At 45.0% G+C, this 18,662-nt stretch overlaps 1 protein-coding gene across 1 annotated transcript; it reads left to right on the top strand.

Annotated features, from left to right (window-relative positions):
* The first annotated feature begins 6,660 nt into the window (after nucleotides 1-6,660).
* On the top strand, nucleotides 6,661-17,758 carry LOC142503382 (glutamine synthetase-like). Its single transcript, XM_075615514.1, has 7 exons — nucleotides 6,661-6,962; nucleotides 11,039-11,224; nucleotides 13,610-13,771; nucleotides 14,702-14,848; nucleotides 16,070-16,197; nucleotides 16,428-16,627; nucleotides 17,028-17,758. Exons 2-7 carry the CDS (start codon nucleotides 11,059-11,061, stop codon nucleotides 17,344-17,346), a joined length of 1,122 nt encoding a protein of 373 aa, XP_075471629.1. The 5' UTR covers nucleotides 6,661-6,962; nucleotides 11,039-11,058; the 3' UTR covers nucleotides 17,347-17,758.
* The last annotated feature ends 904 nt before the right edge of the window (nucleotides 17,759-18,662 follow it).

An 18,662-nucleotide genomic window follows, 5' to 3' on the forward strand; every position in this document is an offset into this window, starting at 1 on the left:
TAGCGGTTAATAACTGCTATAGTACTTAAGAGGTTAACCCCGTCCCCCGTTACCGACCTGTGAGGCCTATCCACACACAGTGGTATATCATACCCATATAATATGGGCATGATAGGCAACTATATCACTCAATGGTCAAGCTAATACAAATAATTAAGGCCCAAAATACACAATAATCACATAAATACAGAAGCACATAAACACCCCAACAATAAAAGAACTAAATAGCCTAATAGAACACATTACAAATAATTATCTATCACCAAAATAGCAAAATTATTACAATTATGTTATTCCAAAACAATACAATTAAATAAACAACTATCCAAGCAAACTATTAAACAAATAAAACCACTAGCTAACAAAACAAATAATTAATTTACAACACTAGCCAACAAATCAATTAATGAATTTAAACCAGTAGCCAACAAAACTAATAAATAATTAAAAATGCTAAACAATCCTAAAATGTACTAAAAACAAGCCACCCAAATTGGAAACAATTTAATCCAAACACTAAACAGAAAAAATAACAGTCAATAGAAAACAAGCATTTGCCAAAAAATGCATTGGCTAAGAAGTAGAGCTCAAAAGTGTGTGACAATGGTGCTACCCATCAGATGGTTTAGCGCACATTACTAGATCTGCCCAGAATAGCAGAGGTTGTAAGTTCTCATCTTGTTGGGCCTGACACCAGTACCCTATTCTTCACAAGGTGCATTCAACTTGTCAATATAGTTCTTATGGATATCATTTTAGGAAGCATGGGTTGTGAGTTGCTTAAATGTACTTTCCATATCTCCCAGATATCTAAGGTGTGCTCCTCTTTGAGCACAGGAGTCTTTCCATATGTTATTTGGAGGGAGGTTTGAGGGGATATATAGAGAACTTGAGACAATAGTAAAATAGCTCTCTCCCACCTCCTTCCCCCCTTACCCCCATCAATGTATTACTCATATAATAAATATCCAACTTAATAACCCGTCTCTTGGTGTCTTCCTCAGGGTCTGGATGTGAGTAACACCGCCTTTACGTTCCTGTGTTAACTTTAATCCCACTCCAATGGCCCCATTACATAGTGGATATGCCATGCCTTTGATTGCTGGTTTTCCAGAAAACATTGTGTCCTGCGCTCTGACGTTATCTGTAGTGCAGGGAAGAGGAAGAGGACTCCTCCTCCTCTTCCATTTCCAGATAAAGGGCTGCAACAATCATGTGACTGCTCTGAGGAGCGATCACCATTTGCCAAATGGTCATTGTTTATGGACGCCAGTTACAGTGTTAATTTGTTCATGAAATAATGTTTGCTGGGAAAAAATTGTATTGCAAAAAAGAGACAATCAAAAAATGCACTTTAAACAAATTTGATGATGTCAAGCCATAGTGGACTGTGATAGGATGGAATGTGGAATCCGAATCTTGACATCACACAGCAACAGAATGCTCACAATGTATACGGCACTAAAACACTGTGAACTGCTCTTAAGTTGTGCTTTGTACAGTATATACTCTTCTCATGCATTGCACTGGTTACTACTTAACACAGCGAACGATTTTGTGGTTCATACACTCTGAGTTCTAACTGTGCTTCATATACACTGCACTGTAACTGCACCCACACCACAAACTCAGTGTGCTTTCTTCGCACTGTTCTTCCAAACAGTACTTTCACTGTGCTTATAACACACTACACTCACACTTTGCTTGACTTAGTGTACACTCAGTGGGCCTCCTACACACTGCACTCTCGTCCTACTCATTGCACTGTTATTTACGTATGTTTCCATGACAATGAGTGGAGCTGGTGGGTATTCCATGGGTGAGGATGACAATATGAAAGTGTGTCTTATAAGCTTCTTTAATAATCAGTGTTTTCTCTTCTCAGAGCCAGTCGCATCCTGTAATATCCTGGATTTACTTGAGGATGAGATCTTTGTAGACTTTTTCAACACTTTTCTGAATCTTCCTGTGAGTATCTCAGTAGCAAATCTGTCTGGGGGCCTGCATTTCATGTGGCCTGCATTTCATGGGGCCTGCATTTCATTACTTTTGTAGTACAGGCACCTGTGGCAGTCTGAAATATAGTTCTACTGTATTTAATGGATAAAGCAAGGGAGTTTTACAGTGATAGTTAACAGATCTGTTATATTTGAGAGCATGTTAAAAGTAATTTTATATAAATACATGTAAATAGATGTAAATAGATACTGGTGGAACACTCTTTAACCTCACTGTAGCTTTTGATACTGTGGACCACCTCCTTCACATTCTCCATATTCTTGGGATTCATAACAGAGCTCTATCCTGGATCTTCTCTTACTTCTGCCATGGTACTTTTGGTGTCTCATTTGCTAACACTTCCTCCACTGTCGATCTCTCTGTGGGTGTAACTCGGGGGTCTGTCCTGGGACCTCTTCGCTTTTCCCTTTACACACTCTCTCTAGATGACTTTATCACATCTCTTGGGTTCAAATATCACCTCTAGGCTGATCACACACAAATTTACTTTTCAACCCTTGACCTTACACCTGCTGTACAGACCAAAGTTTTTGAATGTCTCTCCATCATCCTGGATGGACCACCACCGAATCCAGCATGTCAAAAACAGAGCTCCTCATATTTCCTCCCAAACCTTGGCCCTACTACCTCCTACCTCCTACTACATCACTGTTGAAAGCAATATCATACACCCAGTGTCACAAGCATTCTGCCTAGAGTTCATATTTGATTCCTCTCTCACATTCTCCTATCACATTCAAAATGTAGATAAAACCTATGATTTTTTCGCAATATTACAAAGATACGCCCTTTCCTTTGTTGCTCTACTGCTAAAACTCTGACACAGGCCCTCATTCTCTCCCATCTTGACTAGTGTATCCTCCTGCTGCCCGGCCTTCCTGCCTCTGATCTACAATTTATCCTAAATGCTGTAGGCAGAATCACTTTACTCTTTCCTTAATCTGTCTCAGCATCCCTCCTGCTGAAATCCCTCTCCTGTCTTCCTATAAAATCCTGTATCACACTCTTAATTCTCCTCCTAACTTTTAAGGCTTTACACTCTTCTGCCCCTCCTTACATCTCAGCCCTAATATCTTGCTATACACCATCCCAACTCTTGCTTTCTGCTCAAGGATATCTACTCGTTGCCCCTTTTGTGTCTAAAGCCCTCTCCGGCCTTAAACCTTTCTCACTGACTGGCCCACACCTCTGGAATTACCTTCCCCTCCATTTCCGACTACCTCCATCTCTATCCACCTTTAAGATCCATCTTAAAACCCACTTCCTTAATGAAGCTTATGGGTAGCACTGTGGCTGATACTATACACTTCATACATTGACCTTGGCCCCTTGCAGATGCATTTACAAGAACACCTTCCTTCTGTCCATGTACATTCTTCCTACTTGCCGATTAGAGACAATAGATGATGTACCCTCACTCTGTACTGAAAGGGTGCTACCCAAGGATAGTCGCTTCCTAGGAAGCTAAACAGAACCGACACTATAGAAACAAAAGAGAGAGAAAATCCTTTTGGGTGGGTGCACTCCTATATCAAGCCATGTAAACAGATTGTACTTCGGTATATATTATGTCACAGTGGTACCAAGGTAAGTACAAATTCCTATATATCACAAGATTTGATTAAGTCTCATTATACAAGTATGAGAGACCTTACACCTGAAAACCACACGAATTTGCATATATATGTTGACATTGTCCCTTAGTGATAGTGAATGGCTAGTAGTGTATTTGATTACCAGCCTTAGTGTGGTAAAAAATGGACATCTAGACTGGTAATCAGATGACAAGCTGTGTCCGCATACAGATACTTTTTAGTAATACGGTATCTGTATATGAAAATTATAACTTAGAAAATTTTAATACATAGGTGAAATACACTCAATGGATAAGATGAGGGTCACAATAACCCACATGCGGCTGAATCAATGCAAAGAGATTTGCTAGTGAGAAAGTACTGCTGCCTGGTAGTAACTAATGAATAATGAAACTGGCTACATTTGTACTGTATATCACTGCCATTTTAATGGAGGTAAAATGGAATTATTGACTAAGAGTGATACAATTCCATTTTCTATTGGGCTTTAATGGAGTAATGCTCTTCAGGTCACCAATGGGAAGTGGGGATAATGGAGGGGTGCTCTGTAGGGGAGAACACACTAGACACTTCATATTGAATAAGGTATGGGTCCCTAGTACAAAAGGGTGGATACAACAATGCTTTGCAGGTTTCTTTGATATAGAAGCAAGGAGTTAATAAATTGTGGTCCTACAGATTTATGTAGCAGGGAGATGTTTTACTCACATTACTGACTATTACCTCCTATCCTGCAGATTTTTGGCCAGACTCCATGTTTTATCTCTGTTCTGCAGCAGTGGGAGCTGTTCCCAGCACTGCCTGCTCATCTGGTAAGTCTATGACGAATTTGTTATCATTGTAGAAGGGGCTAACAGGACTTGTTCAGTGTGTTTATTTTAACCAGTTAGGGCTGGTGCAAGGGTACCACCCAACCCCCCCAAAAAAACTGTCCCAAAAAAACTTGTTGTTTCTCATTGTTAAACATGATATGTTATGTATTAACATGCCCTTGGTTTTCTGTATAAAGTCTGGGCACAACTGAATAAACTTTGAAGTGTGGAAGCAGACCTGTTGTCTGACTCCTCTCTTCCCGAGCTCGTATTTGTCTGTGTTTCGTAGACTGCTAAACCATTGCTGTCCAAATCTCCCTAGGTTGAGTAAAGTGATTCCTACCAAAGTGAAAAGTAACCCTTTCAGTCTGTAAAGAGATATATGCTGGTTGCAGAGGTCGACCATCTATGGCTTCTAACCCTACTTGGCATTTCTTGCTAACGAGGGGGGTGTTATTCCTCTCGGCGAAGCCTTGATCGACAAAATTGTCTCCTGACCCGGAATCCAGAAAGGCCATTGCAGAAGTGTGGAAGCCCTCACCGGTAAATGTAACAGGAAGCAAGATCCTGGTAGGCAGCTGTGATAGGGGATGTAGAAAGTGTTCCCAATGTGATTCCCCTGGATCTCATTGGGAGTTGGTGTTTCCCGACTTGTGTAGGCAAAAGAGTACTTGATGTCTGGGATTGCCACAGTACAGACAGAGACTGGCGTTATGTCGATGCTGTTTCTCGTTGGAAGACAACTTGTTACCCCCAAGTTGCATAGGCTCTGGGATATCTGGTAGAAGGAGTTCAGCATGGGAAGAAGTAACCCTCTGAGTAAGCTGCCGATGACTGGATCTTTCAGTTCTCCTCTCTTACAGACGTTGATCAATGCGAATACATATTGAGCTGAGTTCCTCGAGATCAGTGGGACGTTAATGTGCAGCGAGCTTATCCTTTAAAATCTCCGTAAGACCTTGCCAGAAGGCAGCTGCTAACGCCTCATTAGTCCATCCGGTCTCTGCAGCAATAGTGCGGAACTCAAAAGCGTATCTGGCCACGGATCGACTTCCCTGAGAAATATGAAAAAGAGAAGAAGCGGCAGTTACCTTGCGGCCAGGCATATCAAAGACTCTGCGGAATTCCCGGGTAAATTGTCCGATATCCTGGGTGAGATCCGATCTTCGTTCCCAGATGGGAGAAACCCAGACCAGGGCATCATCGGTGAGTAGCCATGTTGGTTGGCGCCGCCACGTTGGGGATGCTTGCGCATGCACGGAGGGTCGTGCATGCGCAGATAGCCGTGGCGGCCATCTTAGTACAGGTAGGAGAGGAGCGGAAGAGCGCGCGCCACGCAGCAGGCCCCAATAGTTTGCACAGGCGCAGGGAGGCATTGCGGTGGCCATTACAGGTAGCGCAGGCGCAGAAAGAGAAGCATAGGTCGCCATTAGCCAGCAGCCCACACGGTCCTCATAGGGAAAAGCCTCACAGGGAACTACAACTCCCAGCAGCATTAGAGGCAGACGAGTCAGATGATTGCAGGCAGCCAATAGTGTTTACAGCTTCCCTTGCAGAGAATAGATACATTCCCAGGTGCAGGGGCACCAGGGCAGATATTCACACCTTTCCACACGTGCACCAACGTTACCTTGCTTCTCACATGTGAAAGGCCTGTTCACACACAGGTGGGCTTGGACTCTCTGGACACGGGGTTGGGAAGGGGGTGTGGGGGTATAGCCCAGTTAGGGGCTAAGAAGGTTACAGCCCAGTTAGGGGCAAGGTTATAGCCGCCAGCTAGTGGCAGAGTGTGACCTATATACTGTTGTGTATGCTGATGTTGTTGCACTGTTATATTATGATACTGAGTGTTGTTTTGCTCGTCCAGTAAACCTTTTAGCCATAACCCTGGTGTATGTGGTTTCTGGGTGGGTTCCTATGCTAGGGCCATTCTACATTCCTATAGAATCCTACATAGGTGGAGGCGCTGACCGACGAGAGAACGTTTCAGAGAAGCACCTCAGGTTCCCAGTAGCGGAGACTCAGGCTTCCTGTGAACCGGCAGGTATACGCATCACACCTGGTAACATGTAATTCCTTGCACCACCCACATCTGCGATTGGGGGGGGGGGGTACAATATGTGTTACATACAGTATGCCTTTCTTTCTCCCATTGCTGTCTCTCTCTCTCTCTCTCTCTCTCTCTCTCTCTCTCTCTCTCTCTCTCTCTCTCTCTCTCTCTCACTCACACTTGTTTTTCTCTATGCTGGAGATGTGCTGAGGTTTCTCAGCATGGGACACCTGCTTCCCCCTTACATGCCCAATGGCAGAATACCATGAGAGCGTCTCCAGCCTGGAATGTACAGTGTGATCATGTCTGCACACAGCCAATCCTCAGCCTGTGGGCCGGCATTGAGCGACTGAATAAATGCAAGGAGATAACTGGCTCCTTCAAACCTGAGAATGGGAGCTTCTAACAAGCACTGAGAGACAACAGCTAGCAGCAACCAGCTCTCTAACCCATCAGCATCCTTACATATACCTTCCTCTGCTACAGGTGACCATCCCTGCTTGTCTGATACTGTCTGTCACTTTCACTGTTTTTAGGGGTCTCTTCCACTCTGGTGTGTGTCTATTTACATGATTCAAATGTGTGTACATTACCTGTCTTTCCATCTATCTTTTATATGTTTCACTTGTGTTTCCCTGTCTCTTTTCTGTGCCTGTCTCACTTTCTCTCCAGTCTGTATACTTGTCTCCTGTCTCTTTTCTGTGCCTGTCTCACTTTCTCTCCAGTCTGTATACCTGTCTCTTCAGCGTGCCCTTCACACACCTGTGATTGTTTCTCTTGCATTTGCCTAACGCAGCAGTGTTTGCAAATCTTGGGGTTGCCCAGGATGTTTAAAAGGTGCTGACAGAATGGTTATATACACTGACTAGGACAGTGGTTTTCAACCTTTTTTTTTGGTTAGGGAACCCCAACCCTCGCCCCCCCTTGTCCCTCGCCTCTCCCTCCCCGTCTCTCGTGTCTCTCCCCTCTCACAATCTCCCCCTTACGCTCCCTCTCCCCCTCACTTTCTCCCTTACATTCGCTCTCCCCCTCTCTCTCTCTTCTATACACACACAGTCCCCCTCTCACTTACACACACACACCCCCCTCACACACACAGTCCCCCTCACACACACAGTACCCCTCTCACTTACACACACACATACACACAGTCACAACACACACACACAGTCCCCCTTACCCACATACACACACTCCCCCTCTCACTTACACACACACACAGACACACACTCCCCCTCATGCACACACACACACACACACACACACACACACACACACACACACACACACACACACACACACACACACACACACACACACACACACACAGTCCCCCTCACACACATACACACACTCCCCCTCACCCCCACACACACAGTCCCCCTCTCACTTACACACACACACACTCTTCCTCTCTCACTCAGACACTCCCCCCCCCCCCTACACACACACTAAGGCCGCCAACAGAAATCATGGGGCCCAGGACAAATGAAAGGAGCAAGCCCTCCCTGCCCCCCAAACCCATAGCGCACCTACCACAGAAAAATATTTTTAAGCGCACAACTTTTACTTAACTGTTTTCTTCTTATTCTAATACAGAAAAAAACATTACAATGCAATCTGTTTATTTTTACATTTTCAACAAAAGACAGGTGACTGCCTGCCTGCCTGGGTGGGTGACTGACTGCCTGGGTGACTGACTGCCTGGGTGACTGACTGCCTTGACTGAGTGACTGGGTGGGTGGGTGACTGGGTGGGTGACTTTGAGTTACTGCGTGGGTGGGTGACTGGGTGGGTGGGTGACTGAGTGGGTGGGTGACTGAGTGACTGGGTGGGTGACTGGGTAGGTGGATGGCTGAGTGACTGGGTGGGTGGGTGACTGGGTGAGTGGGTGGGTAAGTGGGTGGGTGCTTGACTGAGTGACTGGGTGGGTGCTTGACTGAGTCAATGGGTGGGTGGGTGACTGACCGGGTGAGTGATTGGGTTGACTGGGTGGGTGACTGAGTGACTGCCTGGGTGGGTGAGTTGGGTGGGTGACTGCCTTGAGTGACTGGGTGGGTGAGTGACTGGGTGGGTGACTGACCTTGACAGGGTGGGTGCTGCTTCCTTGCCCGCCAGACACTTCCCCTGCTGCTGCCCGGGCAGGAGGTAGGCACGGGGGGAGGGGCATGGAAGGTGGGCGGCTGGGGGGGGGGCAAGACTGGCGGGCTAATTCCGCGGCTGCTGCCTGGGGAAGGAGGCGGGCACGGGGGGAGCTGGGTTGACGGGCGTGGGGGAAGCTGGGTTGCTGTCCCACGTTGGGAGCGGGAGGGAGTGGGCCCACAGGCAGGAGGCCGGACACCCTGCGTTCCCTGCGCATGCGCACGGAGATTGCCGGTATTCTTTTTTTTTTCTGACTTTTTAAAAAAAAATATAAAACAGGCAAGGCCACGCAGGGGGCCCTGACTCACGTGGCCCGGAACGCCAACTCCGGCAGAACCCCCCCCCTGTTTGCTGGCCTGCACACACTCACTCCTCCCACACATACTCACCCTCACACACTCCCCCTCTCACACACTCTCTCTCGCCCTCCCCGACACACACACAGTCCCCCTCCCCCACACACACAGTCCCCCTCTCACTTACACACACACACGCACACACACACACACTCTCTCCCCCAACCCCACACAGACACACACACACAGACACACACACACACACAGAGACACATACTCTCCCCCACACAGACATGGACACGCAGACATACACACTTAGACATACACACTCTCTGCCCCACACAGAGATACACACACACACACACACACAGAGACAGGCACACACACACACGCTCTCTCCCAACCCCACATACACACACACGCTCTCCCAACCCCACACAGACACACAGAGATACACTCTCTCCCCCACACAGACATAGACACAGACACACACACACACTCTCTCTCTCTCCCCCACACAGACACAAACTGTCTCTTTAAGAGATCCGGCTCTCACACTTCCTCCCTCCTGTCAGACAGAAGTTGATGCAGAAGCAGGGAGAGGAAAGAGCAGTGACCGTTCTGCATCTGCGCCTCTGCTATGCAGGGGTGCAGCCGCGCCGCCGGACCCGGGACAGCTAGGAGAGTTATCCCAGCTCTCCCCAAATGGCGGCCGCGGAACCCCTGATGTGTGCTCGCGGTACCCCGGTTGAAAATCACTGGACTAGGAAATACAAACAGTGGCAAAGAAAAAAGAGAAAGATAGTAACATTTAGACAGAAAGCAGTTGCAGTTACATTGCTCAGTCCCATATCCTTAGTCATTTTCATTTGTGTGCTGGATACAGACTAGACAGCCAATCAATAGCTTTTTTTTTTTTAAAAGGGGCAATTTAAAAGTATTCAGAACATCCGATCTGATTAGTGACTGTATCTGTTCTGTCCATCTGTCCCCCTATCCTTACTTTGCGTGCTTCTATTTCTGCGGTGTGTATTTGTTCACCTATCCCTCTTGTAAGTGTACACTTGTTTTTGTGTGTTTGGTTCATAACTCATTCATTTGCAAATGTCTAGAGATGGGGGAAGTCATTGTGATAAGAGCATTCTCACTCATTTCCAAAGAAAACACTTGGCGAATGTTGAAATTGCATGTAACAGCCATACTCATTTTAAGCAATACTTCCATTTGATGGCTCCTTATTAATTCACATTTCATTAATGGGTTGCTGCTATTTCATAATATATACTGTATATATATATATATATACTAGCTGATATACCCAGCGTTGCCCGTGATGTAATGTTCTTCCTCCCCCATCCTCCCTCTCAACTCCCTTCCCCCCCTCTTCACAGCTGTTCAGGCTTCCCCCCCTTCTCTCCTGACTCCCTCTCTCCGCCCCCTCTCTCCTGACTCCCTCTCCCCCCCCTCTCTCCTGACTCCCTCTCTCCTCCCCTCTCCTGACTCCCTCTCTCCCCCCCTCTCTCCTGACTCCCTCCCCCCTCTCTCCTGACTGAATACCACCCCCGCCTGTCCGCTGTGCGCCGCCATCTTACCGGGGGCAGCTGCAGGAGGAAGGGGGTCCTTCCGGAGGCTGCCTGCCCACTGCCTGTCCCCCCGCCAGGGAGGGAGGTAAGTGAGCATTGGTGGCTGGGGCAGGAGGGCCGCGCCGCGCTTCCTCTCCGTCCGGGAGCTGGTGGGGGGGAGGGAGAGGGAGAGAGAGAGAGAGAGAGTTGGGTGACGTCATAGAGCCGGTTGACGTCATAGAGCCACCAATCTGATTGGCCAGAGGCTGAGGACCAATCAGATTCACCGCAGCTAGTACCAACCTTTCGATTTTATATATTAAGATATATATATATATATATACACACACACACACACATACTTGGTGAATTGTATTTTATATTTTCCTCCAACATTTTTGCCTATTTATAACATATTTGTGTTGATGTCACACCTCCCTTGCTGGGCATGTCTGCTGTACATTAAGAATGTGTAAGTAGGGACCTTATGCTTATAGTTTGAAGTGCATGTTTTAGTGTTTGGCAATGTAATCTTTCCTTTTCTGTGTTCTTTACTCGGTAGTGTCCTCTCTCTGTACAAACATGGCGATCTCAGCCAGCGCACAGCTGAGTAAGGCAGTAAAGCAGATGTACCTGGATCTGCCACAGGGAGAGAAGGTCCAGGCCATGTATATCTGGATTGACGGAACAGGGCAGTGTCTGCGCTGCAAGACTCGCACTCTGGACAACGAGCCCCAGACCATCAAAGGTGTGACTTCACCCCTCTTTCTCCCCTTTATTTTCCCTGTTAGAAACATAACCTCCCATCCCCCAAAATATACAGCTATACCATATCTGACTAGCAAGTTTGGGAAGACTATATCTCCCAACTGTTGGCTTATGTGCCCCAGTAACCTAAAGCTATGTTGGACTTTGGACTATAATACCCCCCAAAAGAGACCACCATAGAGACTGTCCAAGCATTAACCTGCAAGGGATGGGTTCAGGTTTGAATGCAGAATAGGGTTAGTTTGAAGAAGGTCAGCAAGATTATTTTAACAACCTCCAGAAAAATACAGCTGCAGGGAACAATGAAGAATTGAATTAGGTCTATGTACAATTGACCTTCCCTGAAGATTAGACTTTTGCAACATGTTTACCTTGACTAACCCAAGTCTGCTAAAACACATCAAATACCCATCCCCTACACTAAGCCACAGAAAGGAGATAACTGGAAAATGCTGAAAAGTATAGCTAGGGTGGGGGGAAATGGAGTACAGGCATACCCCGGTTTAAGGACACTCATTTTAAGTACACTCGCGAGTAAGTACATATCGCCCAATAGGCAAATGGCAGCTCGCGCATGCGCCTGTCAGCATGTCCTGAAAAGCAATTCCGGCTCCCTACCTGTACCGAAGCTGTGCGCAAGCGGGCAGACTATAGAGCCTGTTACAAATGCGTTATTTACATCAGTTATGTACGTATATGACATTTGCAGTACAGTACATGCATCGATAAGTGGGGGTAGTGCTTCACTTTAAGTACATTCTGCTTTACATACCTGTACATTCTCCGGTCCCATTGTGTACGTTAATGCGGGGTATGCCTGTGTTACATAGTTATATACATTCTCCGGTCCCATTGTGTTCGTTAATGCGGGGTATGCGTGTGTTACATAGTTACATACATCCTCCGGTCCCATTGTGTACGTTAATGCGGGGTATGCCTGTGTTACATAGTTACATACATTCGCCGGTCCCATTGTGTACGTTAATGCGGGGTATGCCTGTGTTACATAGTTACATACATTCTCCGGTCCCATTGTGTACGTTAATGCGGGGTATGCCTGTGTTACATAGTTACATACATTCTCCGGTCCCATTGTGTACGTTAATGCGGGGTATGCCTGTGTTACATAGTTACATACATTCTCCGGTCCCATTGTGTACGTTAATGCGGGGTATGCCTGTGTTACATAGTTACATACATTCGCCGGTCCCATTGTGTACGTTAATGCGGGGTATGCCTGTGTTACATAGTTACATACATTCTCCGGTCCCATTGTGTACGTTAATGCGGGGTATGCCTGTGTTACATAGTTACATACATTCGCCGGTCCCATTGTGTACGTTAATGCGGGGTATGCCTGTGTTACATAGTTACATACATTCTCCGGTCCCATTGTGTACGTTAATGCGGGGTATGCCTGTGTTACATAGTTACATACATTCTCCGGTCCCATTGTGTACGTTAATGCGGGGTATGCCTGTATGCATGATGTAAGAATGAAGTAGAAGTACTGATTCCTTCAGGTATACAATCCAGTGTTTAAGGAGAGATCAGTTGCATTGACCAGGTGTTTGCTCTCTTCACGCTGAGGCAACACGGTACTATTATCCTAATTGTTTGCTGTGCTAATAAACAAAATTTACTTTGAGAAACGTCTCCGTCTTAAACTCACCTTACTTTAAGCTATTTAGAAGAATGATCAGAACTCACTTTCCCAAAATAAAATTTTTCCTTAGAATATCAAATACACATACATACCCCCTCAATAAAAAAAATGGGTGGGTGTGCCGAGAACGTGCATTTTACGTGAAACTTCTTTGTCTTTTGTCACTGTTTGGTCACAGAAGTTGTATTTGTGATGGGATGTTTTTAATAAAAAACAATCAAAAACCCAATTTCAGTGACAAAACGCAAAGAAGTTTGACTCAGAATGCGCGTGCTCGCCCCCCCCCCCCTGTTTTAGCTATTTGCATATGTATATTTATACTAACTGTGAATTCTGTGAATCTGTGTGTATGCGCGTGTATCTTTGTGTGTGTGTCTCTGACTGTGTGTCTCTCTGTGTGTGTGTCTCTTTTACTGTGTGTGTGTCACTCTCTCTGTGTCACTGTGTGTGTGTCTCTCTCGGTGTGTGTGTCTCCAACTCCAAAAGTGTGCCAGGGTTACTGCTACTCCTGCGCATGCGCACAGTCTCTTTTGCTCACAGTGACGTCACTTCCATCACCATGAAGGTCATTTGTGCCAGCGACATTTTTGTAGGTGTCAGAAAAGACGTTTCACTTCAAAAAGTCATTTAATTTAAATGAAGACCACCCCTTTCTAATAGATATTCCCTCCCATACAATGTGGCTCTAACCCTGTGCAGATCTACCCGAGTGGAACTTTGGTGGCGCCGGCACATACCAATCAGAGGGGTCAAACAGTGACATGTTCCTGATACCCATCGCCATGTTTAGAGACCCCTTCCGGAAGGACCCCAACAAACTGGTGCTCTGTGAAGTGCTAAAATACAATCGAAAGACAGCAGGTCAGGCTTTGTACCACCGTTTCATTCTTAAATAAGATTTGTTCTTTAGTAGCGAGCATTGGGTTGTAAGAAGAAAGTAGAAGAAAAACATATTTCTCCATGATACAAGTGTAAGCCTGTGTTTGTCATTCGATGGACTAGGTTTTCCACCCTCTGCTGCAGCAAACTACAGATGTAGGATGTGCAATAGCGCATCAGCAACTCCTCCTTTTTCTGTGCAGCTGATTGCACCCAATGCTCTGCTTTTATATAGGCATTTGCTCTCATTTCCTGCAGGCACAACCACCACCCTCCCCTCCGTCCTAGTCCTACACTCTACTCTCCTTAGTATCGGCTTTTATATACTATGCTGTGTTCGATAGAGGTCAAAGTTATCCAAGTGTAAGCTGTAGCTAGCTTCTACATTGTCTCGCCTGTGGACACACGCAACAATTAAGATAGTCAGGAGAATCAGGCAGTATGATTTGCCCTGATGCTGCCCTTAACTTTTATGAAGCCTGCCATAGACCAGGGCGGGCATGCTGTATTTTTACCCAGCCCTATTAGTACCTGAAGTCCAATGCTCTAACCATGTAGTTATTCCTAAATAAATAAAAAATTACTTTATAATTTTGAATAATTAATATTTGTAATCATTACAAAATTTGTGTTGATATATTCGTGTGACAACCTGTGTTTGTTGAGGAAAAGCATGTAATATAATTAAAGAAATCAGCAGGTCAGTGCAAGAAATTGCTCTGTGCTGTTTTCCAGGTATATGTATTAAATGTTCATGGAATTATTTTTGTGGCTGTGTTGACTGCTGTCTTGTGTGTATGTGAACTGGTGATTTAACACATAAAGTCCTTCCTTAATGATATTTAACTCAACAGAGAAACACAAGGCATCTGGATACATTTAAAACCTCTCTCCTGACTCTTCCCTCCCTAGAAACGAACCTGCGGCAAACATGTAATCAGATAATGAGCATGGTATCCAATGAGCAACCGTGGTTTGGGATGGAGCAAGAATATACACTGCTGGGGATGGATGGACAGCCCTTCGGTTGGCCGTCCAATGGCTTCCCAGAACCCCAAGGTATGTCCTGGACAAACAAGTGACTAAACAGTTAGATTGATTGTAATCTAATGTTACTTCCTTTGGTTTGTATATCTAGTATTAACATCCCCTTCTACCCTCTCTTTTCATTTATTTAACCCTGCCGTGCAATGCATTGCAGGTCCCCTTGGCAGCAAGTGTAGAGTGGAGAATGAACTTTGAAAACCGGTGCTCCAAAATAACATGCAAAGGCACTGTAACGATGAAATATAATTGTATAAGTCCTGCCACAGATCAACTCCATATACAGTAACAATAACCGTATTAAAAGGGCTTGCTGCGTGCAATATGGACTTAGCCTCAGGAGGGGGGCTAAAAAGTGGTAGGGAGCAAGGGTACAATGAGAGACACTCCCAGTAATGAATACTACTCCGCCACTACCCTCACAAATCCTGGCGTCCTATGCACACCCCATAAGCCCCTGAAGGCGTAGTACTCACAAACTTGACACGTCGATGCCGCCGATCCAACGCTGTAATCCCGAGGCTTAATCCATGTGGAGTGTCGGCGTGCTCCAGCCCGGGAGATCCAAATGAAAAAAACAGCAGGTATGGCGGTTCACAGCCGTCCGAATGGGTAAGGATAGAGCGCAATCAATGAATTTAAAAAAGTAGCTTTTAATGTGCACTACACATTTACAAAAATGCCACAAGGAAACTCTGATGCGTTTCGTCCTGTAACTAGGACTTTGTCAAAGAGTACCTGGAATATGCACCAAGTGATTCCTATATGGTGGCGCCTGTCATCGGATTGGTTACACACAATTGGTGCGTCACCACGGACCCATCTGTTCTATAATCAGGCTTAAAAACGAGAGAAAAAAAGCACTAGCTATCTCTCTCATATAGATAATCAAGGCACCACCTAACACAAAGCACTAATGGCTACAGAGAAACACAAAACAGTAATGTGAGAATATCATATATAATAAGAAAAGGGGAAAGGAAAAAGGAATATTGTTAAAACACTAGAGATGGTTAATTAAATAAATAACCATATCCCTCAATGAGAACAAAAAACAGTACCTCTGTGGCAAAGCTGAAAAGAACACTATTATGTTCCAAAAATTCATAAAAAGACAAAGTCTATCATATAATAATAATAATAATAATAAGTACTTGCTCCCCTCCTATTTATCTATACTGTTTTCACTCCTTCTTTCTGTCTCTCTCAATGCCTAACACCTCTGTCTCCCTTCAGGTCCATATTACTGTGGAGTGGGTGCAGATAAGGCATACGGCCGAGATATTGTGGAGGCTCATTATCGGGCATGCCTATATGCCGGCGTAAAGATTGCAGGAACCAATGCCGAAGTTATGCCAGCACAGGTAACAATACTGAACTGCTGGGGGAGTAGCCAAGGTATTTGGGCACTTAGCAGCACCTTGACACAAGGTTGCTATTTCCCAAGTGGACTTTGACCCTGACAGGGGGAACACATGCTATAACAAGTCACTGCTTAGGAAAGCTTACTATGACTGACATTGTCATGGGAAACCTTACGCTGTGACCAAGTACTATATTGCAAGGACTGTTATAAACGGTGTTTCCTTAATAGTGGAAGTTCCAGGTGGGACCATGCGAAGGTATTAATATGGGGGACCACCTCTGGATCGCTCGCTTTATTCTGCATCGCGTCTGTGAGGACTTCGGGATTGTTGTCTCATTCGACCCCAAACCCGTCACTGGAAACTGGAATGGAGCCGGGTGCCACACAAACTTCAGTACCAAGCCCATGCGTGAGGAGGGAGGCCTCAAGTGAGTGGAACAAGAACACAAGGGTAGAAGGGACACCAGGGAGAGAGAGAGACATGGAAACAAAGCCAGAGAGACAAAAGAGAGAAAGTACTGTAGAATGCAAGAAAACTGGATATAATGTGACATTAGAGAAATTAGTGAAATAAGGAGAGGGACAGAGAGCGTAAATGACAAGAGGAAGAGAAAGGCAGGTAGATTGGAGAAGAGGAGGAAAATATGAATGAATGTAGAAGTGAAAAAAATGGAGGGGAGAGAGAATTAAAAAAAAATTTGACAAGAAATAGAGAAAATGATGGAAGCGCAAACAGTGGGGGTAAAGTGAAGGGAGGATAGAAATTACTTAAATTACTTAAAGGATCAAAAAAAAACTGTTGTGTTAATCAGAGATTCATTTTTCCAGGCACATAGAGGAAGCCATTGAGCTTTTAGGCAAGCGTCACGAGTACCACATCCGAATCTACGATCCCAAAGGGGGTTCAGACAACAAACGCCGTCTCACCGGCTTCCACGAAACCTGCAATCTCAATGAGTTCTCCGCCGGTGTGGCGAACCGCAATACAAGTATCTGCATTTCCCGCACAGTGGCACAGGAGAAGAAAGGTTACTTTGAGGACCGCCGTCCTTCAGCCAACTGCGACCCTTATGCCGTGACAGAGGTACTGATCCGGACCTGCTTGCTGAAGGAAACTGGGGATGAGCCCCTCCAGTACAAGAACTAAAGGGCGAAACTCGGACGAGCTTTTCAGACAGTTCTGTTTCTATTCTCTTCCACCAGGTCCAAGTTATGTTTATTCTCATGTCTTGGCAAGAAGAGGCTCCAGACGGTATTTTTTCGATAGCGGAGCTGAACAGAGCAGCTGCTCAGTGTCTGTCATTTGTCGGGGGGTTTAATTTGGTTCCGTGCAGTAAAATCCTTTCATACATTTATAATGCAAATATAATTAAGAGATGCATGGTCAAAGGAGCCACACTGATGTTTGCTTAGAACCTAAAATCCTGTTATACCATGCAATTAGGCACTCAGTTTCAAAATAATTTGTGGGGTGCATTAATGCCTCCAAAAATCAGGATGAGCTCTATGAAGAACCTGTACACATTGAGATAGAAACAGGACTGTCCTTCCCAACCAGAGGGTCCAAAAACACATTGCTAAGTGGTGTGTAGCTGTGTACATATATACAAGCTAAGCCTTTTGTATATGAATATATATATCTATATATATAGATGTATAGTATATAGTGCATTCCCCTGAGGAAGGTCCCGTTACGAGGACCGAAACGTTGGCGGCCCTGTGTTTCATAATACACTTTTTTGGATATCATCTGTGCGGTGTGCTGTCTTCCTTGGTCATCAGGATCCCCTGGTCACCATACATCTATATGCAGCATATGGGACAAGCATCTGCCTTCTAACCAAACCGTGAGGGCAAATCTCCATACCATGACTATATATATATATATATATATATATATATATATATATATATATATATATATATATATATGTATATACTGTGTGTATGTGTGTGTGTGTATATATGTATTTATATATATATGTGTATATATGTATATATATATTGTATATATATATTGTATATATAGTGAGCTTCTGGAAGTAAAGGGACACTTTCCCAAATTAAGTCTTAATTGGGCTTTGTCTATCCACGTCAGCCAGACAAATCTCTGTATAGGCAGCAGTTCAGATCCAACAAATATAAAATAGGCGTCATGCATTTTCCAGCTACATTCCTAACAAACACCACAAACATCCTTTTGGGAGAACTATGTCAGGCCTATTTATTAAGAACAGAAGATGGTAAAGCTGCACACCAGTACAATAAGGTATAATATATACTTGCAACAACCGGTGCTCCTGGTTCAGGGCAAACTGCCAATAAATCCTGAGATAGTGAAAATTGATGACCCAGGGCACAATGCGGATTTTCAAAAGATTTCATTATCAAAATAGCACCAAATACGACGTTTCGTCCTTCTCAGAGGACTTTTTCAACTGACTGGCATATGAAAGTCTGATA

This window comes from Ascaphus truei, chromosome 10 (genome assembly GCF_040206685.1).
Source record: "Ascaphus truei isolate aAscTru1 chromosome 10, aAscTru1.hap1, whole genome shotgun sequence".
Taxonomy (NCBI): domain Eukaryota; kingdom Metazoa; phylum Chordata; class Amphibia; order Anura; family Ascaphidae; genus Ascaphus; species Ascaphus truei.

Excerpts from the sequence above, each read along its gene's own strand:
- LOC142503382 (XM_075615514.1), top strand. The coding sequence starts at position 11,059 with ATGGCGATCTCAGCCAGCGCACAGCTGAGTAAGGCAGTAAAGCAGATG. Across the intron at positions 11,225-13,609 it reads CGAGCCCCAGACCATCAAAG|ATCTACCCGAGTGGAACTTT; the intron begins GTGTGACTTCAC and ends AACCCTGTGCAG. Across the intron at positions 14,849-16,069 it reads TGGCTTCCCAGAACCCCAAG|GTCCATATTACTGTGGAGTG; the intron begins GTATGTCCTGGA and ends GTCTCCCTTCAG.